This window comes from Sander lucioperca, chromosome 16 (assembly GCF_008315115.2).
Source record: "Sander lucioperca isolate FBNREF2018 chromosome 16, SLUC_FBN_1.2, whole genome shotgun sequence".
In the NCBI taxonomy this organism is placed as follows: domain Eukaryota; kingdom Metazoa; phylum Chordata; class Actinopteri; order Perciformes; family Percidae; genus Sander; species Sander lucioperca.
The window spans coordinates 8122956-8146497 of record NC_050188.1 but is presented as its reverse complement, the minus strand read 5'-3'; the positions used below and the strand labels follow the sequence as shown (position 1 = coordinate 8146497).

The window sequence follows — 23542 nt, the reverse complement described above, 5'->3', positions numbered from 1 at the left end:
TACGGTTTCATAATGCTGTCACACACTGTTTTCCCGGAGCCAAAGTTGCAGACATCCTGGCTAAAGTTATGGACCTGATACCCTCATTTCCGACCTCTATCAAACGCATCGTGGTCCATTGTGGACATAACGACATGTCCACTCGGATTCAGGAGTGTGAGCGCACAAGGCGAGACTTTACCACTCTCATTGAGGCTTTAAAAAGCACTGGGAAGTCGTTTTTTATTTCGGGCCCACTTCCATCTCTAGGTCATGCCTCTTTAGTAGACTACTCTCCCTTAACACCTGGCTCCAGCTCACATGCAGCATTCACAAGATAGGTTTTATTGACAACTTCAATCTGTTTTGGGAACGTGGCTCCCTGTTCAGCAGGGATGGGATTCATCCCAATACACGCGGAAGCCAGATGCTACGTGGGAATTTGCACCACGCCCTGCATACCCAGACCTCTGATTGACTGTTTACATCCCGTAAACACTCCCACAAGCACACTGACCAGACACACTCTCCCAAAGTCAATAATCAGAGATACAGCGCTACACGCCCCTCTGTGCTCCCTTCAGAGCAATCACCCATTCATAATCCCATAACCACCGTGTCTGTCCCCCGACTGAGACCGTTTAAACAAAACACTAACAAAAGAGGTGCTATACTAAACAACCTAATTGGAATTAAAACAACCACTGCAACAATAGAACAGAATAGGAAAATCAAATGTGGACTATTAAATATTAGATCTCTGTCATCGAAAGCATTATTGGTAAACGAATTGATATCAGATAACCACATTGATTTATTCTGCCTCACCGAAACCTGGCTGGGCCATGACGAATATGTTAGTTTAAACGAAGCCACTCCTCCTAGTCATAATAATACCCAAATTCCACGAGGCTCAGGCCGAGGAGGGGGAGTTGCAGCCATATTTGACTCGAGCCTGTTAATTAATCCTAAACCTAAACTAAATTATAATTCGTTTGAAAGCCTTGTTCTTAATCTTCAACACCCAACATGGAAAACAGTACCGCCAATTATATTCGTTGTTGTTTACCGAGCACCAGGTCCATATTCTGAGTTTTTATCTGAATTCTCAGAGTTTTTATCATGCGTGGTCCTTCAATCAGACAAAGTACTTATTGTAGGTGATTTTAATATCCATGTGGACGTTGACAGCAATAGCCTTAGTACTGCTTTCAATTCACTGCTAGATTCAATTGGTTTCAGTCAGAGAGTGCATAAGGCCATGCACTGTTTTAACCACACCCTTGACCTTGTGCTAGAATATGGCATTAAAATTGACGATTTAATAGTATTTCCGCAGAATCCTTTATTATCAGACCATTCTTTAATAACTTTCGAATTCCTACTACCAGACTATACGAAATTAAATAAAAGTTTCTACACTAGATGCTTATCTGACAGTGCTATAGCTAAATTTAAGGAAGATATTCCAACAGCACTTAACTCAATGTCATGCCTTAATATAACAGAGGACCGTTATGTTAACTTTAGTCCCTCCCAACTTGATAACTTTGTAGACGCTGCTACGGCCTGCCTACGGACTACTTTAGATTCTGTTGCTCCTCTCAAAAAGAAGATGATGAAGGAAAGGAAACTAGCACCTTGGTATAACTCCCAAACTCGCAAATTAAAACAAATCTCACGAAAACTTGAAAGTAAATGGCGTTCCACCAAACTGGAAGAATCTCGTGTGGATTGGCAAGATAGTCTAAAAAATTATAGGAGGGCCCTCAGAAATGCCAGATCAGACTATTACTCAATACTAATAGAAGAAAATAAGAACAACCCAAAGTTTCTTTTCAGCACTGTAGCCAGGCTGACAAAGAGTCATAGCTCTGTTGAGCCATCTATTCCTATAGCTCTGAGCAGTGATGACTTCATGACCTTTTTTAATGATAAAATTATAACAATTAGAGAAAAAATTCATCACCTTCTGCCCACAGCTTCTAACGGCTCACCATTGGGCGCAGGAGGGCTAGAGAGAACGATAAGACCTGATACTTATTTAGACGGCTTTTATCCATTAGACCTCCAACAATTAATGTTAAGGGTCTCTTCAGCTAAGCCAACTACCTGTCTCTTAGACCCCATCCCAACGAGGCTACTTAAAGAAGCACTACCCGTGGTCAATACCACATTACTAGATACAATCAATATGTCCTTATTAACGGGTCACGTACCGCAGTCTTTTAAAGTAGCTGTGATAAAACCTATTCTGAAAAAACCCACCCTCGACCCTGAGGTCTTAGCCAACTATAGACCTATATCTAACCTTCCCTTTCTCTCCAAAATCCTTGAGAAGGTAGTTGCTAATCAATTGTGTGACTTTCTGCATAGAAATAGTCTATTTGAAGACTTTCAGTCAGGATTTAGAATGCATCATAGCACAGAGACGGCACTGGTGAAAATTACTAACGACCTTCTAATTGCTGCTGACAAAGGACTTGTCTCCATACTTGTCTTATTAGATCTTAGTGCTGCAGTCGACACTATTGACCATACCATCCTCTTACAGAGACTGGAACATTTAGTTGGCATTAAAGGAATCGCACTAAGCTGGTTTAAGTCCTATTTTACTGAGCGATCCCAATTTGTTAATATTAACGATAAACCATCCAAATACGCTAAAGTTAGCCATGGAGTTCCTCAAGGCTCAGTGCTTGGACCAATTCTATTCTCTTTATATATGCTTCCTCTAGGGAATATTATTAGGAAACACTCAATTAACTTTCACTGTTACGCAGACGACACCCAATTATATCTGTCAATTAAGCCCGACGAAAGCGGTCAGTTAGCTAAACTTCAAGCGTGCATTAAAGATATAAAATCCTGGATGACCCACAATTTTCTGATGTTAAACTCAAACAAAACGGAAGTTATTGTGCTGGGACCCAAGCACCACCGAACTTCATTATCTAAATATATAGCTACCCTAGATGGTATTGCCCTGGCCTCCAGCACTACTGTCAGAAATCTAGGAGTCATTTTTGACCAGGATCTATCCTTTAACGCCCACTTAAAACAAACCTCAAGAACAGCCTTTTTCCATCTTCGTAACATTGCCAAAATCAGGAACATCCTCTCGCAAAACGATGCAGAAAAACTAGTCCATGCATTCGTTACTTCCCGGCTGGACTACTGTAATTCTTTACTGTCAGGCTGCTCAAATAAGTCCCTCAAGACCCTCCAGCTGATCCAGAATGCTGCAGCACGTGTTCTGACAAGAACTAACAAAAGAGATCACATTTCTCCTGTATTAGCTTCTCTGCATTGGCTTCCTGTAAAATCCAGGATTGCATTTAAAATCCTTCTCCTGACCTACAAAGCACTAAATGGTCAAGCACCATTATACATAGAAGAGCTCTTAGTACCTTATTGTCCCACTAGAGCACTGCGTTCCCAGAACTCAGAGCTACTTGTGGTTCCTAGAGTCTCTAAAATTAGAGTGGGAGCCAGAGCCTTCAGCTATCAGGCTCCTCTCCTGTGGAACCAGCTCCCACCTTGGGTTCGGGGGGCTGACACCATCGCCACATTTAAGAATAAACTGAAAACCATCATCTTTGATAAAGCTTATAGCTAGGGAGTGAGGAGTTGCAGCATAGTAGAGTAGAGTAAAGGGAGGCAGGAAGTACAAGCCCGTTCTGGCAGGGGAGAGTACGAGCCCAGTCCAGGGCCCCTCTCTTTAGCCTGCCTCTCTTAGTTATGCTATTATAACTCTAGACTGCTGTGGGAAGCTTCTTCCAAGGACACAATGAGCCGCTCCCTCTTCTCTCTTTTCACTTGTCTCCTTTTGTGTGCATCTTAGTCCCAGAAATGCCTGTTACTAACCTAGCTCTGGGGAGTTTTCTCCCCGGAGTCCCTTTGCTTCTTCTTCACCCAGAACATCGCCTTGGAATTGGGTGGCACCTACACCGGGGTCCTGGGTGCAGCTGACACTATGGACTTACTACACCCTGCTACGCTCTGCGATTCCCCACAGTGTCCGACTGCGTCCTGCCGCGCCCAACCACGTCCACCCAGGCTGCTGTGCCACACTACACCCCGTAACGCCCTGCTGTACCCTACTATGACATGAACTACTACGACTACCATTGTGATCACTGTTTCTCTATCTTTATTATGACTATTATTGCCACCATTCACCACTCCCCCAACTGGTGCCGTCAGACACCGCCTACCAAGAGTCTGGGTCTGTCCGAGGTTTCTTCCTAACAAAAAAGGGAGTTTTTCCTTGCCACTGTCGCAATAGCTACTGCTAATGCTTGCTCTTGAGGCAACCACTGTAATAGTTGGGGCTTCGTAAACTACAGAGTTTGGTCTAGACCTACTCTATCTGTAAAGTGTCTCGAGATAACTCTTGTTATGATTTGATACTATAAATAAAATTGAATTGAAATTGAATTGCTCAGTGGCCTGCCTAGTAGATCAGGGTGATGGCATGGTCGATAGTTGCGTATTGCATGGAGAAATCTGGACTGGGAATAACAATGTTTATGCTTGGGACGTGCGAGCCGTGAGGGGAGGACGGATCAATTATTAGCCTTTGGGGCTAAGGGAGCTTGTCAAAAGGGCCTATCATGAAACCTTCCTTTATTTCTTTGGCTAGCAGGGTGTCGATGGTGTGAGGTTTTGAGAGCACAGACTGAAGGTTACTGCAAAAGTGGGAAGTATTGGGTAGTATGTCTATGCCCGGGTGGAAACCATGTGTGAAGCCATTAATAAGGAAGTCGACAAACTACATCTGGATGATTTTGCAGAGTGGTGGCAAGGGCATTTACCTTTATTGGCGTGCCAAGGTGCCATGCTAGTCATTCCCCAGGTTGATCGTTTGGTGAAGTTGGGTTATGCGGGCATGTCTAGCATGAGCACTGCTGCAAAAGGAGCAGACGTGCAGGCAACAACTGGAAACAGAGCAGCGTGAGTGATTGAAGTTGTTGCACACCATCCAACCTCCCTGGTAGAGTTTGTCTATTGCCTTAGGCAAGGGAACATTAACAGATGGGCGAATGTTTGCTGGCCTGGGGTTAATGGGAGGTGGAGGTGCGGCGGATGATAGAAGGTTAAGTACTGAGGAGGTTCGTGAAGCAAGGGAACGTGGGCGAGGTGGTGGAGCGCTGACTGTGCATGCTGTGGTACGGTGGGAGGGGGCTCCACATAACTCGCAGGAGAAAGATGTACGAGCTGCAAAGATGCGGCAGTACAACTCGGAGTCAAGGGCCCCCCAGTATGTTCCCTGATTGAACTGCTGAATACGACCAGCTGCCTGGTTTGCAAAATGTACGTGGTAGCTCTAAAATCCTGTCCCTCCGGAAACGTAGGGCCATATCTAGCACGATAGAGAGGTAATCTTCTAGCTCAGACCTCCGTGCGGGAAAGGTTGAACAGATTACGTCACGATAGAATGAGAAGGCGAATTCAGCTTAAGTCAAGTCCTCTGATCTATGAGGTGAGGGATGACGGAGCTGCACAGAACCGAGGTGAGTCTCAATTTCCCTGGTTTGGCTAGTGTTGACGATTGATGGCTGGGCTAAATCTACGTAATTACCAGAGACAATCTGCTGGCGTAAAGTGGGGGAGACCAGAGAAGGGCGACAAAGTGATGAGGATGGCTGGGTGGGAGGTGCCGCTGTGGATAGAGTGTAGTTAGTGACATTCGGCGAAAACACATTTGAGTGTTGGGGAAGGGTGGGGATAGGGAGGGGGAGGGAAGGGCAATAGGATAGACCAGTTGGAATTGGAAGAGGAGGATTAGCCTGTAGCAAAGCTCCGTGGGTTTCAGTAGAACCTTGTGCTGCTGCGCTGGCTGTAAAAGGGGGGAGCAGAAGCCGCATGGCTGGAAGGCTGAAGGAAGGGTAGAAGACGGGATGATGGGATTAAAGGATAGCCTGACAAGCCAAACCCACATCAATGATGTGGGTTTGGCTCATGATGATATACATGATGTGATTGGCCCGGCTAAAGTTTGGCTTTTCCAGCTTGCAAGCCAACAGAGAGTTGCCAGACCCCCTGGCTGCAAATTACATTTGCTGCCGATAGGGTGCGTCTAGATTTCTAGGCTAATGAAAGGATGCATGTGCTTGGGAATTTTGTGCAGCCTGCTGACACAGGGATGAAAAGAAGGTAGAGATGACCTGTGAAAGGTCAGACACAGAGGGGCAACGAAGGCCCCGTGACGTCAAGCGTGACAGCGCTGTTTGACCCAGGCGAGGAACCTGGAAGTGTCGGAGGCTTGTTGCCGTTGGAGTGGCAATGGAGGCAGAAGAGAGGTGGAACAAAGTTAATTTGTTATCGTTGTGGTGAAAGGTAACACCTTTCCCTTTGTGGACCCTTCCGAGGTGGGCAACGGTCCAGTCTCTGATGTCGAGCTCCGTCTGTAGACAAGGAGACGGCCGAAAGGACGTGGAGGGTGCAGCGCACCATGATGTACAACCAGAAATGGCATAATGACTGTACTGAGGAGAGCGTCGGCGCTGGCGGTTTCCTCGGCTTGGTCGATGTCGAACCCTCTGCAATTGACTGAGTAAAAAATAAGTTATGAAGAGAATTATTTAATCAAATAAGGTATTGTGGTGTTTTAACCTTAGCGCTAGGTGGCGCTGTGCGCAATGAATTCAGTTTAGAGTATAAGAAGAGAATGTAGTAGAAGAGAGGAGAAGAAGAGTTGTGGTCCATATAGACACCTGTATGCTGGCACACTACCTGTTTACAATGGTTGGAATAAAGTAAAGTGAATAAGTCAAGACAGAGTCATTATTTTTACAACACAACATATTGGCGTACCATTCAAGCTGTGGATACGCACTTTTGAGAATTATCTCCAGGCGATGGCTGATGAGGAATTGCCTGAGGCAAAAAAGTGCACGCTGCTAATCCACTGTTTGGGCGCGGAAGGTCAGAGACTTTTCTACTGATGATACAGTACGATACAGCTTTGGCTGCCATTCAGACTTTCTTTACACCCCAAGTAAATGTCGTAGCTAAAAGATACCACTTCAGACAACGTGGTCAGCGCCCGGGCGAGACTACAGACCAGTTCATTGCTTCTTTAAAAGAGCTGGCTACGACATGTCAGTTTGGGACAATGGAAGAGGAGATGATTCGGGACCAACTCCACCATTCACCGCGCATCAGGGAGCGCCTCCTGCTGGAGGTACTGCTGACTTTACTCAAAGCTGTGACGATAGCGCACCAGATTGAAAGTGCTGTGGCGGAGGCCAAAGTCATGTGTGATGAAGTAGACAGCACCGTGCACGCAGTTCAACCACAGGAACAGCAGCGATACGGCAAGTTTAAAAGAGGAATAGCATGCTATAGGTGTGGATCTACTCAGCATAAGGCTAACTTCGAGGGATGTCCTGCAAAGGAGGCGAGCTGCAACACCTGCAAAAAGAAAGGACACAACACGTGTGAGCGAGGTCGCTGTCCCAGAAGTGACTATCCTGAATGTAAATACAGGTGACGCTAGCAGCATAATGTGTACAGTTAAAGTGAGTGTGACAGGGGTAGATAGCCAGGACATTGAGTTAATGGTAGACACGGGCTCAGCTGTATCAATACTACCAGCGTCAAAGTTAACTGAGCTATTTCCTAGCGTCTCCCTTAAGATACCAAAACTCAGGCTGAAGGACTATGGGGGAGTGCTATTCCTGTACAGGGATGCTTAAAAGCTAATGTAGCATTTGGGAGCCACAATACTGACACAGACCTTTACATCGTAAAACATGGGTCTGCAGTGTTAGGCAGAGACTTATTTTTTTGCATAAAAAATGCAGATAACAGATGGTCAGGTCACGTTAGCGCCCTGTGTCCAGTTTGATCCTATATGGTTGCAAAAGTGTCAGCGGAAGCATTAGGATGTGCTAAGGGATTTACTCACAGAGTTAAAGTATGCCCAGACATTAAACCAGTACAGCAGAAACTGTGCAGGTTACCCTTCTCAGTTAGAGCAGCAGTGTCTGAGGAGCTAAAAAACTGGTAGAGCAGGACGTTACTGAGCACATAGATTCATCAGAATGGTTCTCGCCTATAGTAGTCACCACAAAAAGAGGGGGTAAAGGACTACGGCTCTGTGTGGATCTGAGAGAGCCTAACAAAGCAGTCGTGATCGATGGGTTCTCATTGCCTCACGTGAAGGAAATGTTTGCGGAGCTGAGAGGGGCAACACTGTTTTCTACATTGGATCTCCAGAGCGCTTATCACCAGGTTCCACTCCACAATGATGGCCTGTTCCACTTTAAGAGGGTGCCGTTTGGACTGGCATCGGGACTGAGCTGTTTCCAGTGAATAATGTCTTCTATTCTCAAGGGCCTGTCAGGGGTCCAGTGCTACCTTGATGACATCATAGTCTCTGGCACGACAGGAACATGATGAAAGTCTGACGGCTGTGTGCATTGAAAATGTTGGACTCAAGATGAATCTTTCAAAATGCAACTTCCGGCAAACTGTCTTTCCTGGGGCATACAGTCTCAGAAAAGGGACTTCAACCCGACGCCTCACATGTGACTGCCGTCTCTCAAGCACCTCCACCTACAGACCTGCCCAAACTGAGGTCATGATTCGGGACCAACTCGTTGAAAAGACGTCTTCACCGCGCATCAGGGAGCGCCTCCTGCTGGAGGTACTGCTGACTTTACTCAAAGCTGTGACGATAGCGCACCAGATTGAAAGTGCTGTGGCGGAGGCCAAAGTCATGTGTGATGAAGTAGACAGCACCGTGCACGCAGTTCAACCACAGGAACAGCCTAACAATGTTGCCTGTATAATATGTTGTTTGTATATCTGGAGTTTGTAACAATAATAATTTCCCTCTGGGATTACTGTAATATTATTATTGTAAGTATTTCTGATTCTGATTCTGATCTGATTATGGTCTGGTTGCGGTCCTCACTCAGATGCATCACGATGGCTCAGAGAGAACTGTGGCATTTGCACACTCACCCACACACACTCACCCAAGCAGAAAGAAATTACTCTACTGTAGAAAGGGAGGCTTTGGGGTGTGTGTTGGCGTCAGAGAGGTGGAGAACCTACTTATGGGGGAGACATTTCACGCTCTGCACAGACCACAGCCCTCTGACCACACTGCTTGCTTCTATGGGCCAGGGCAGAGCAGGGATGCGAGTAGCCAGGTGGTCTTCTAGATTGCTAGCATTCAACTATGTAACTGCGGACTACTCATCTCGGCTCCCACTGCCGAGCTCTGAGCCCAGCCTGTTGGACGATGTGGAAGTAGCACTTACCTCTACACTGTCAGCTGTCACTGCTGCTGAATTTGAGTCTGCTTGCACTGCCTGTCCGGTGCACAATAAACTGTGTGAGCTGCTCACCTCAAGATGGCCTATGACAGCAAAAGGCCTTTATCCAAAAGTACAGCCCTTCTTTAAAATCACAAGCTCTCCCTACAAAGTGACTGCGTGGTACGTGGCACACATCGACTCCTGGTGCCAGAACCACTGCAGCCAAAGTTGCTCACCCTGGCTCACGACACACACCAGGGAATAGTGAGAACAAAACAGAGACTCAGAGAAGTATATTGGTGGCCTGGCATGGATGGTCAGGTTGAGGCAGCCATAAAAACGTGTGTCACATGCCAATCACACGACATGTCTGCAGTCACACACACTCCTCCACTACAGCCTGTGCCATATCCAGAAACAGCATGGGAAAAAGTGGCCATTGATGCAGTGGGACAGTAAGTGGCCTGAGATAGCTTTTGTTTCACAGGTCACCACACAGACTGTCATGCAGTTCCTTTCTACTGTCTTCAGCAGAGAAGGTAACCCCAAGGAGCTTGTTTCAGACAACGGCTCGCAATTTGTGTCACATGAGTTTGACACGTTTCTCCAGGATAGGGGCATTGGGCATAAAAAGTCATCTGTCTACTACCCGAGGGCAAATGGTGAGATTGAACGCTTCAACCGCAGCCTGAAGGACAGTTTGCAGACTGCCCAGCTGGAAGGTAGGCAGTGGAAGGAGTTCACAAGGGAATTCCTGCATGTTTACCATGCAACACTCCACTCCACGACTCAGAAAGCACCAGCGGAACTGTTGCATGATGACCTATGCGCACCAAACTGCATGTGGCAGGACGTCCACTTCCACAGAGCAAACCAATGTCCTCAAGGCAGCTCGCAGTCAGAGAAAAACAAGAAAAAACCAAGACATACACAGACCACAAGCATAAAACAGTCCATTTACAGTGTGGGTCATATGTTCGGGTGAAGAAACCTGGCATTCTTCCTAAGACTCACTGCAAGTTTTCCAGACCGATCAGAGTGGTGGAAAAGAGAGGACAGTATACCTACCTGCTGTCGGATGGGCGCTGCTGGAACGCATCTCACCTTGCACCAGCTTCTCTACAGGAAAGAGGGGGTGACAGTGAACTGTCGCCCCTGGACAGTGAAACTACACCAGCTACACAACAGGCAGGGGCACCTACCTCACCTGCCAGACTGGTCAGGCTCAGAAGAGCACCAGAATGGACTAAGGACTTTATGTTGTGATAACCTCAATAAGCACAAATGCAGGGGCTGAACTTGCTATATTCCACTGTTCATGTTTGTTGTAATATCCCTGATATTTGTTGTAATATCCCACTTAAGCATTATTAAATATTCAGATAAGTTAAGCTAAAGGTTAATTTTCAGAAAAACAAAATAAGGGTAGGTTCAGGTTCTCTATGTCCTCATAATGTTCTCCTAAAAGATAACAGTAGAGAACACTTTAAGTTCTACTTAAGTAACACTTTAAGAAGACTAGACATACACTGCTTAGTGCTATACTGTATATGTTTTCTTATTAAGGGGGATATGTGGTGTTTCAACCTTAGCACTAGGTGGCGCTGTGTGCAATGAATCCAGTTTAGAGTAGAAGAGAATGTAGTCGAAGAGAGGAGAAGAAGAGTCGTGGTCCATATAGACACCTGTATGCTGGCACACTACCTGTTTATGTTGGTTGGAATAAAGTAAAGTGAATAAGTCAAGACAGAGTCGTTATTGTTATGACACAACACCATTCCATCTAAATTTCCTTTTTAGGGTGAATTAAAGTTTTAAGAAAATGGAAATAAATGGCTCACTAAGTGTCTATGTTTCTATCCATGTTTGAAACAGGTCAAAAAGTGTTTCACTTCCAATTTATTTTTTTTGAAACTTTCTTTTTATTTAATTTTTCAGTTCTTTTTAACAACAATAACAAACAAACAAGCAAAAAAAAAAAAGAACAAATAAAGATCAAAGATAGAGAATAAAAGTGAACAGACAGGTAGACAAGGTTGACACAGGCCATACGTTAGTGAAAAATGGAGTAATCATTCACACAGACAATGAGCTACACTTTAAATAATAAGTCCACCTTTCTCATTACTTTGTGTACTGTTCAGCCCATAGTCTTAGGGTGAAGGTCAGTTTTTCCATGCATTGTATTTTGTTAACAATGGTGATCCAGTCAGTCCTTGATGGCAGATTTGTCTGCAGCCATTTCCGTGTAATGGCCTTCTTGCTTGCAGCCAAGAGCACTTTATAAAGGTAGTTGTCGTGGGCCATAAGTCCAACTGGGATTTTACCCAGATACAGTGTAATAAAAGAAAAATCAACTTTTAAACCAAAGATTGACCTAGTTCTCCAGCAAGTTCTTGCCAATATGGTTGAATAAGGGGGCAGGACCAGAATATATGAAAGTGATCTGCCTTTGTCTGTCCACATTGTTTCCAGCATTTATCCTGTCCCTGGGAACCCTGCTGTTTAGATTTTAATTTAGGAGTCACAAAAAATCTTATTCTGTTCTTCCAACAGAATTCTCGCCAAGCTCTGGAGTTGGTGGTCTTAGCTTGACCCGCCCAAACAGTTCTCCAGTCATCCTCAGATATCTCCAGGCCAGACTCCCCCTCCCATTTCTGCTTAACCTGGAGAGTAGATTGGTTCTTAGAATTTTGTAGTCTTTTATAAATTTGTGATATTAAGTGTTTACTGTCTTTAGCCTTATATGCATCGGTAAATATACTGATCAGATTGGTATCCCTATTGTTTGTTTGTTTGGTTTCCTTGTTGAAGTAGTCTCTGACCTGGAAATATCTGAACCTATCCTCTCCTCCCAGTCTGTATGATTTAGAGATGTGGGTAAAAGACTGTAGGCCGTCCTTATCAGCTATAGTGCAGTAGGCTGTAATACCATTGTATGCCCACTGCCTGAATCGCTTATCTAGACCCAATGGTATAAACTCTGAGTCATATGCCACCCATTTTAATATTTTGGCATGTTTCTCGAGATGGAGTTTTTTACATTTGTTAAACCACACCTTAAGGGCAACCCTGGTCCAGCAATTTGTTTTGTCCAGGTGAGGGTCATGGTGTTGGCAGTTACCTAATAAAGACTGTGCTGGTGTTTCAGATTGCGTTAGTTCCAAATCTTTCCATTTGGTGGAGTAGTTTGGATTACACCAGCAAACTAGGGGTCTCAGCTGGGCAGCAATATTATAGTCCTCTACACATGGTAGAGAAAGTCCACCCTCTTCTTTGGGTAACTGCAAGCTCTTATATTTAATTTGGGGCCTCTTACTGTTCCAGACAAATCTTGATATCATTCTATTCCATTCCCTAAAATCCTTAGGGGGGACCTCTACAGGGAGTGACTGGCATAAGTACAGAAGCCAGGGAAGGACATTCATTTTTATCGTTTCAATTCTATTAGACATGTCTAGGGGCAGTACAGTCCATCTATCTAGATCTGTCCTGATTGTCTTAATAACTGGATCATAATTCATCTTATATATTTTGGAGATGTCTTTTGGGATTCCAGACTCCCAAATATTTAATAGCAGGGGTATCCCATTTAAAATCAAATCTGCCTTTCAAGTCAGTATTCGGTGTGAAATTATATGAGAGTATCTGGGTCTTATGTGTATTCAATTTATACCCCGAATAGGAGCCAAACAATCTCAAAAGGGACATCAATTTAGGTGCACTTCTCTGTAAGTCAGTCAAAGTGAGCAATATATCGTCTGCAAACAGACTTATCTTGTATTCATTATCTCCAATTGAAATCCCTATAATCTCTGGGTCCTCCCTTATTGCCTGAGCTAAGGGCTCTATGAAGAGTGCAAAGAGGGCGGGGCTTAGTGGGCAGCCTTGATGACAACCTCTCTCTAGCTTGATGGATTGAGTTAGGTGGCCATTGATTCTTATCCTAGCAGTGGGGTTTGAATAGAGTGATCTAATACACTGAACAGATTTTTCATTAAAGCCAAAACGTTGCAGTACTAGGTAAAGGTAGCCCCATCCAACTGAATCAAACGCTTTCTCTGCATCTAAACTGATCAGTGTTGCACTAATATTTCCCTTGATCACATAGTCTACCACATGGAGTGTTCGTCTAATATTGTCCTGTGTTTGTCTTTCCCGGACAAACCCTGTTTGGTCTGGGTCTATCATTTCAGAGACAATGTTTTCTACCCTTTTGGCCATAATTGAGGCAAATAACTTATAATCCGTATTCAAAATGGATATTGGCCTACTACTACATTCTCCCTTGTCCTTGCCTTCCTTAGGAATAATTGATATTACTGCCTCGCTCCAAGATTGGGGCATCTCGCCTTCCTTAAGGGTGTGGTTAAAGCATCTGAGAAGAAGTGGAGTCAACTCAGGCTTGAATGTTTTGTACCATTCACTAACAAATCCATCTGACCCTGGTGCTTTGTTAGTCTTTAGTTGAGAAACAGCGCCACCCAGTTCAGCAGTTGCTATCTCAGCAGTGAGCGCATTATTCTGATGTTCTCCTATTGAGGGAAGATCCATAGATTTTAAGAACTCATTAATTACCAAGTCATCAGCTTTGTCAGGTTAAGTCCTTATAGTAGGTTTCAAAGGCTTGCTGAATTTCTTGTAGTTTATGGCACTTTGTTTTTTGGGTTTCTTATTTTGTAAACAGTTCTTTCTGCTTGTTGCTACGTAGTCTCCAGGAAAGAAGCTTCATAGCCTTTGGGCCGGTTTCACAATATTTTTGTAAACCTCATTCTTTTCTCATTTTCTTCGTCATAAATCTGATTTATTTCTTGTTTAATACATTTTAGTTGGGCCCATACTTGTGGGTCTCTTTGGGTAGAATGTTGAGTTTCTAGGTTCTTCAGTTTTGACTGTAGCTCCGCTAAGCGTTTATGTTTCTCCTTTTTCTTATGGGCTGCAAAGGCTATGAGTTTACCCCTAAGTACCACCTTCCAAGCATCCTTCAGGACATTTGGTGATACTGTTCCATTATCATTATTTAGCAAGTATTCTTTTAACTCTTCTTTAATATATTCCTTACAAACTCTATCATTCAGTAAGCTAGTATTGAGCCTCCATAGAGTGGTCTTCCTTTTATTATCTAGATGCAGGAAGAGGTATACTCCTGAGTGGTCTGAGACATCTCTAACACCTATCTTGCATTCACTTATTCTATGTCTATCTGCAGCTGAGATAAAAAAGTAATCCAATCTGGAATATTCTGCGTGACAAGGGGAGTAGTAGGTAAATTGCTTTTCTGTGGGGTGTAGGTCCCTCCATATATCTATCATACCAAATTCCCGTAGCACTTTCCGCATGAATACTGAGTTTTGGTTTCTTCTCTTGTGTAGATTTGTCAAGTCAAGTTTGGGTTGCAATTGGATATTCAAGTCACCCCCACAGATTAAAGTTCCTGATGACTCTTGGGTTAATAGGTCAAATATTTTTTTAATAAATGATCTGTCATGCCCTGGTGGCAAATATACATTTAACAGAGTGACTTCTTTGTGGTCAATCTTGCCTTTGACTAAGATATAATGACCTTCCTTATCTTTAATTTGAGCAGTTAATTGGAACTGTAACTTGTTTGAAAGTAAAATTGCCACTCCCCTCTTACGCCCAGATTTGTGAGAGGAATAAAATGTGTTAGTAAACCCCATCGTTTTTAATTTTTCATGTTCTGAGTTAGAGAGATGTGTCTCTTGCCAAAAATCCACTTTAATATTTTCCCTTTTAATTTTAGCAATAACTTTGCTCCTTTTCACTGGATTATGTAGCCCATTCATGTTTAGTGTTATTATCTTGTATTCCTGATATTCCATTTGCTTTGTTTCTTTGTGTCAATAATGACCTGCTGCAACCTGTAACACCTTACCCTTGAACTTGGGTACAAGCAACTATTGGAATATGAACAATACAGAACACAGTGAGAATACAACAAATTGACTTCCACAATTAGAGAACTTACATGCTCTCCAAAACTGAAGGGAAAGCCTGATTTAACAAAAGGGCCCCTCTTTGAAGTTAGAAAAGTTACTTCAATTGACATTGAACTCTACCATGGCAGTCTTTCCACCAGTGCACTCACCCCTCTGTAAACAAACCTGCTTATCTCAAGCTAAAAGTCAGTCTTTAAATCAAAGTAAAGAAGGAGGAGTGGGAGGATAACCATGCTGTGATGCGAGGTCCTGGAGCTGGACCGGGCTCATTTTGGTCGATGGGGAACCCCCTTTTCCGCAGGTCGTCCGCGGCTTCTCTTGTATCGTTGCAAGTCCTGGGTCCACCGTCCAAAAACACCTTGAGCTTGGCAGGTGGGGGGGTCTGGAACCGCACACCCTTCTCCTTAAGCATTTTCCTTATTCCTGCATACTCTCTTCTTTTCTTAACTATCTCCGTCGGGTAGTCGTGGTCAAAATATACTCTTGTGTCTTTGTAAAAGACCTCTTTCTTCTTCCAAGCAGACTACAGGATCAGTTCATTAGTTTTATACTCCTGAAAGTTGATTATTATGATATCTCCCAGGGCCTGATTAATCTTGTCTCGAAGTTCAATCAGCTCCTTCTTCACGTCCTCTCTCAATGTAGACCGGAATGAGTGCAGCTCACTCTTTAAGTCGGACCGTATCGCCTTAAGCTATGCGTGAATACTAGCTAGCAGGCTAGTTTCAGCCAGATCACGTTCGGCTGGGCTAGGTGAGCTAGCATTAACGTCGTCGTCGCTCTCCGCGGCCACTTTATCATATTTTCCAGATCTTGTTGTCATCTTACTTTTAGCTTTGCTGGTTTTGTCCCCTTCAATAGTATAACAATTATATTACAGCGTTAAAGCACTTGTATCTGGCGAAATAATCCGTGTTTTGGGGAGAGTGTTCAGTCAGCCTGCCATCTTGTCTACGTGCCAACCGGAAGTCCTTCACTTCCAATTTAAAATGACATAATTTCATGCTGCAGTGTTTGCCAACATTAATAGCTGACAGGATTTAAACCAAGCTGTTTCCTAGCAACCAGCATTTAAAACGGTCTACATCATGTCTGTGAGGGTAAAATCCAGGAGGCTGCTGAGGCATGAGCCTCACCTAATGACACTGAGTCAACAGGCTCAGTAACAAGCGGCTTGAACAAAGCTGCCCACTTCAGTCCTGAATCAAAGAGATTGGTTTGTAAAGCAGTCCCCACTGTAATCTGGGGCTGCATTCTTTGCAGCTGACTCATTGATTATATTAACCCTGGCATTCCGGGGAAATCTCCATCACATTCAAATGAGATACTGTAGCTGCAATATATGCCCCCCCCCCCCCCCTTCATCATATCCTCATCCTCATCCCACTGAACCTTTGGGACCTGCCTTCAACTTTCAGCGCTGCGTGGCAACAGACATTTAATCATCTTTTCGTCAGATCTCCGGAGAAAGCTTGAGAAACGTTCTGCTCTGTTTACTAACTGATGACGCAGTTTTCTTCTGTTGTTTTGGCCTCTTGGGCATTGCAGCGTGCGGCGCTGGACCGTGATCAGCGGGAGATCCATCAGAGCATGTTCAATGTTATGTGCAGCTGGCCTGGCACCGCGCTGAAGTGGTTTAGAGGTCTGTGATCAATGAGTGCTCTGGCCAGCACTTCTTACATTTGGCTAGCTGTGCTCAATATGCCTTTCTCACACAGACAAGCTGAAATCATCCAGCCATCTGCTCCTGTTTGTGCAATGATACTAGGTGCATGATCATGCCTTTTTCATGGTGCCAAATCTGTGTTTGTTTGAACTGCAGTAGTCTTGGTAACTGTTGTCATGCCGACTCCAGGCTATTGAAGTGGGGATCCAATGCAGAGCAGCTCGAACCAATCAGAGTGATGCTTTTAAAAACACCAGTCTCAGTGCATTTAACTCTCTCTCTCTCTCTCTCTCTCTCTCTCTCTATATATATATATATATATATATATATATATATATATATATATATTAGCAAACTGTCATCCGCTCTCTCTCCCCTTTAGGGTGAGCAACTGGAACAGTGACAGGACGTCATCACTTGCGAAGTCATGGCAACCAAATAAACAACAGGGCGAGTACACTTGTCACTCAATCTTAGGCAAAGTGACAAACAGCGACGAAAGCTGCGACATGAAATCCGCACTTACACGGGTCCCGTGAAATATGACAGCTACAGTTTATTGGAAAATAGCATTGTGGACACTGAATTTGATGAATTTACTGTTTATCAGACCCCAGATGAGACAAGAAGCTAATGTTAACGAACGCTGCGGTGACAGTCCCTCTACCTTTGACTCCCTGCTGCAGGAGACGCTGTATTCCTCCGACACGCTGTATTAATGTTACTGTTTTAAAACCGTTTTCCAGGTTAGTGGGAGTGCACACCACTCAAAACCAACATGAAAAACGTAGCTAGTAATGTTCACTCAGCGTTTTGTTTTGTTGTTAAACTGTGTGTAAAATGAGCGGTGACGTTAAATCACCGGTTTCAGGTAACGGCACCCTACAGTACCGTCTATTTGCTGGATGGTTTCCAGGTAACGGTCCAGAAATTACTTCAAAATAGAAAATCTAAAACCACATTTTACCAATTAAAAATTAACGATATAAACTCTGCTCACACTGCACACAGTGATAGTGAAGATGAAAGCTTCAATATTTCTCCATCTCATAGCTGTTTAGAGAGAGAAACCCTGGCTTCCAAGCTTAAACAGACACAAAAGAATATGAAAATTGTGTTCCGTGAGGAGTTCAAAGCTATTAATTAAGAAACATGTATTTGACAAATTGCAGGCGAAAAGTGATGACGAGTTGTTGGAAAAAAAAGCATCCTTTAGTCCCCGATATGCATTACCGTTTCTTATCATATAATTTGGTGCTCTTAGGAAAAGTACAACACATAATTAACCCTAACCCTGAATCATATCAAACACTGCATGACATTATTTGACTTGGAAGTATTTCAATCAGTACTGCAGTACTGCTTCAAAGGCAGCTCATATTAGGATGTTTGCCAGTTAGTTAGTTAGTTAGTTAGTTAGATTCAGCTTGCGATAGCTGCTCCTGTTAGTCGATGAATTGTGTTTGTCAGTCAGTGCGTTGTCATGACTCATGTCTCATGTTGCTTTGAAAGCTCATGTTAGCCAATAACTGATTGGCTTCCATAGAGCCCATATCTCCGATTAGTTCAGGGACCAATATAGGCCCAACAAGTCCTCCAACACCATACGACAATACGACCTTCTAATCGACCCACAGGATTGTTTTCCGTCCTCATATCTAAACCAGAGAAGGTAACGTTCACAGTTTTAAACACGTTAACGTTGTGAAACGGTGGCAGTTTGGTTAAGTTTAGAAAAAGATGTTGGTTTTGGTTAAAATCAGACGTTACTTCACTTCCGGTTAAGCACTATATACTATATACTCCGTTGCAGTATATAGCAGGACTTTGTGCCATGTAACAACGCATAATGTAATAACAAAAGTGCAACCCCCGCATTTTGTAAGAACCGCCGCATTATGTCATAATTTATTACAAAATGTGGAGAAATGTATTACATATTAGGTTCAGGTTTTTATTACAAAATGTGGCAGATTATCACATAATGCAGGTGTTATTACATAATGAAGTGAATATTTATTACATTTTGACATTTTGTTACATTATGCATTGTTATTACATAATGCATTGTAACAATGCCATGAAAAATCACCAATTAAGGCTTCTAAACCAAATACTAGGAAGGAATGTGATCTGAAATTGTGGAGAAATAACATCATCGCCAGCCACGATTACAGGTTTCCCTGGCGTTAGCATGTAGCTACATGTGGCAGGGTATGTAATGTAAACACTGCAGTAGTGTGCCTGCCTGGACCATATATGGAAAACTGTCTCGGTATGACATCATATGGCGCCAGGAGTAGAAAAAACGGTTGAAACCGGAGTATATAATTTAACATGAACATGTTGGTACATGTTCATGTTAAATTTGACCAAAGCTATAATGGTTTATAGTAGTGCTGTCAGTTAAACGCGTTATTAACGGGGTTAACGCAAACCCATTTTAACGGCGTAAATTATTTTATCGCGAGATTAACGTTCTTTTTGGCCTAGCAAACTGTAGTTTTTTTCACATGCTGTTGCAACAACTAGTAACGTTAGAAAAACTACAACACCACACCAGATCTAGCTAGACCGGAAACAAAACAACAGGCACGCTGCACACACTTGTTTGGGTTTGGAGCCGGTCAAAGAGTAGTACATACCTGCAAACTAGTCGCTTTTCGGCGAAAATCGCCGTTTCGAATGGGGTCCGAGACCCGGAGCTAATACGGCACCGGTGCCTTAACGACCGTTATCTACCGGACCGAATAGTAACGCGGATTTCGGTGCCTTATATAGGTGCCACTTAAATGCCTGCGCTTCTCTCTGATGCTCTGAAAACGGACGTTAGAGGGAACTGAAACATCGCCGCACAGGATGCTAGTCAACACTACACTTAGCAGCCGGTAACGTTAGCCTACTGTTAGCTAGCAGCTGGAGTAAACACGGTTAAAATGCTGACAGCTAAACGGTGTAAAAGTGGGACTGTATTTTTACTGGAGAGGATTCTAACACCAGACTGAAGCTGCCGTTGTCTGGAAAACACAGACTCAGCCTCACCTCGCCAGCCTCGTGGTGCATTCAAAGTTGTCGTAAAATACCCTTTTCCCGTTCAGTGGTTGTTTTCGCCGTCTTGTGCTCCTTTTTTTTTTTTTTTTAGATCAACTTTATATTATAAATTATATATGTTTATATAGAACAGACAAATAAAATTGAACAAGGTGCTCCTTTTTTAAATATAATATATATATTTAATATGATTAAAATGAGAAAAAATAATGGGAAAAAAAGAAACCAAGGGACATTTAGAATAGATAAAAATGTGTGATTAATTGCGAGTTCACTATGACAATGCGATTAATCGCAATTAAATATTTTAATCGTTTGACAGCCCTAGTTTATAGATATGACAAAAATACAAAATATAGAAAAGCAAGTTGGGGCTCCTTTAACATTTGTTCACTCTTTGCTCATCCAATGTCCTGACCTACACATCTTTATGTCTCTACTCTTCTATTTGACTTTCTGTTTCTAATTGTGTTTCCTCGACCACATTGTCTCCTGGTATATGTTCCCTGCACAGATCACATTTTAAGTTATTATGATGTGTTGCTTTTATAACGTTTGGAGTTCAGGATGAGTGCAAGACAACAGAAACAGACGAGCAGGAAAGTTTCTAGGGTGAGCAGACAGGAAGCCATTAGCAGAGAGTGTGTGTGCAAGCTGTACACAGTAGCTGCTGTTCTTAAACAAACACATACACACACACACACACACACACACACACACACACACACACACACATGCTACTATACAGTAGGAAGCACATCTCTCTGGGGCTGCGACCTATTTTATGACCTGAATGCTGCATTTTAAAACATACGACACACAGAGGACTGCCAATTATCCCAATGATGGCCTAACATGATGTGGAAAAGGTAATCACAGCGTTGAGATATAAATATGACCGCCACAGTGAAACAGTCTGCTGTGTGGACTCCAAACTTTCGCCTCACAAATGACAACCTCACAAATAATGCCACTTTTGCACACGTCGTAAGGTTAGCTTTTTCTGTCCCTTTTGTTGTAAGTAATTGTTTTATCAAGTGTTAATAAATCACTATTTTTCTATAGAAGATATTTTAGATTAGTATAAAAGTTGTTGTCAGTTTGTGAAAAAACGTGTATCATTTACTTCTAGTAATTATGTATTATTTTTTTGAAATGTTAATAAATGCTTGTGGCTCCCACACTTTTTAAATAGCCTTCAGGTCTGTAGTTATAGATCAGTGGTTCCCAACCTTTTTTCCTTGGCGCCCCCCCCCACTTATGTCTAAGAAAAGCTGAGCCCCCCCTCCGAAACCGAAGTTGAGGTAACTCTCGAGATAGAGCCTTACTTTCTTTTTTGATACAGAGGAGGTATCAGCACTTTTACGTTTCTCCGCCATGTTTCATTCCTAAAATAGTGATGCTGTGGTGGCAGGAAAAACGAGGATGATAGCAGCTAACAGCTGACCTGATGACAGCAAGGGCCATAGGTTAAGAGGTCCCGGAGGTTTGGCCTACTAAGTATCCTGGCTACAATTTTAAGCGAGAACAAAAATACATAGTTTTTATACAGACTTTTGTATACATTATATATTCTAGTGTATTATCATAATTTGTTTAACATGTGCAAATATTTTTTTTTTACCTCAACCTCAAACCAGATAAAGACTTGCGCACCCCCTTTGATCTTTGCCGCCCCCCAGAGGGGTCCCCAGACCCCAGGTTGGGAACCACTGTTATAGATGATTGTAAGCTGTTAATGAAGGGTTTAAATTATCAGGTCTGTAGCTGTGTTAGTAACTTGTTAAAGAGTTTTGGTCCAGATCAGACCAGTAAAAGGGAGTTTTTATAACCTGGCAACCCAAAAGTTGTTTTTTTATGAATGGATTGTAAACCTCTCTGAACACATTACTGAATGATTTATTAACCATTAAGAAAACCATTACTTTAAACTTTAAATCCTTTTACAAAGGGTGCCTGCATTGATAGTAGTACGCTTTTTCTCCTTTTAAACTCCTAATTTTGTACGACCCAAACCACAATGACTCTTTATTCAGTCCATAGGCCCATAGGCCATAGACATGCATTTAATGGGTTAGAAAACACTAAAATGGTGCTAATGATTGCATGAATGTTGCATATCATCTTCTTTTGTGTTGTTCATTTGAATTCCTGATACAGCATGTGCAGTCTCATGTGACTAATCCAACCAACTACTCTGATTCTGATCAACATACAGTTCAATGTAGCCTAGTCAAGATGGAAAGAACCGAGTGTATACAGTGAGGGAAATAGACTGTGTAGTACCATAGTCTGTTAGTTACTCACCATACTGTCATAGTGTATCAGCTCCAGCTGGTACTCCGGCAATATGTCGGCCCTCTTATTGACCAGGTCCAGAGCCATCTGCGCGGCTGGGAGGCAGGCTTGTCCGCCGGGCCAGCCTCCACTCATGGGGAACAGGGCTCCGATGTAGAGCTTCTTTTTGCCTAGAGTCGGGCGGGAGCAGGAGAGGAGGACAGTGAGGGTCATGGTCAGAGAGCAGAGCCGAGCCATCGCTGCTGGATGCTGAAGGCTCAGGCAGCTTATTCCTCCAGTACTGTTCAACTGTGAGTCTGCAGGCTTTACTGTGCGTGGGTCAGGACCAATGGATTCCCATGAGCGGCACAGGTGGGTTTTCCTCAGAGATGGGACCCCCGTTAGAATACTAATTTACATGAGGGGCACAATTTTAATTTGACTGATTTTTGTTGTTGCAAAAATAGCATCTAACAGCCGACAGAAAATGCAATTATTATAAAACAATATCATCCATCTTCTGTGAACTCCTCAGCATTGTGGGAACAATTATTATCTACTCTAGCATGGCATACCCAAACGGTCCTCATGCAACTATTGAAGTGGCTGGAGTTGCTGTTTTCTAACTGAACTTGACTATGAAGCCGAGGTTGGTGATGAAGTCTAAGTTAAGGAAGGCGTTAAGCTCGCGGCGCTTTCCGCGGTGCTGAAACTCAAGTGGCGTAGGCTCCGTGGTGTTCAGCCTGAGCCTGTTCCGCAGAGAAAAGATATGGCTGTGACCCTGCGTCCTCCTTCTGAACAAAGCTACACTGAGCGTGTGAGGAAACACACGAAGAGAACGGATCCTCTCGTCTTGTACCTGCCCGTCCTCATCTATCCGCCTACATACTCACGGCTCTCCTGTCCAACATTACTGCTGTATGGGAAAGCCACAAATACACGATAAATGTCTGTTTTCATTAATCCAATGGGGTGTAATGGGAGAGCGCTCGATTTGGAAGCAAGGTCGAGCTCAAGATGAAACGTGGTCGCAGCGTAGCTGGAACCCTCCGGAGGAGAGGAGAGAGACGACGGGAGGGAGATGTGTTCAGCTCGCAGGAGTTACTGAGGCTGACTGCAGCAGCAGCGGGAGAGAGAGAGAGAGAGAGAGGGGGAGGGAGAGACAGAGAGAGGGAGAGAGAGACACAGAGAGAGAGAGCGAGAGGGGGAGACAGAGAGGAAGAGAGAGAGAGAGAGAGAGAGAGAGAGAGAGAGAGAGAGCGAAGGGAGAGAGAGAGAGCGCGAAGGGGGGAGAGAGAGAGGAGGAGGGATGTTCGTTTCACAAACCACTTTGA

General features: G+C 43.5%; 1 protein-coding gene across 3 annotated transcripts in view; it reads right to left on the bottom strand.

Annotated features, from left to right (window-relative positions):
- The window catches only part of gabbr1b (gamma-aminobutyric acid (GABA) B receptor, 1b), a 275139-nt gene that overhangs the window by 93099 nt on the left and 158498 nt on the right, over window positions 1-23542 (bottom strand). For all 3 annotated transcript variants that reach the window (XM_035992923.1, XM_031278814.2, XM_031278815.2), the window contains exon 7: window positions 22239-22399. In XM_035992923.1, coding sequence (XP_035848816.1) covers window positions 22239-22399 — 161 coding nt within the window. The remainder of the gene's footprint in view (window positions 1-22238; window positions 22400-23542) is intronic.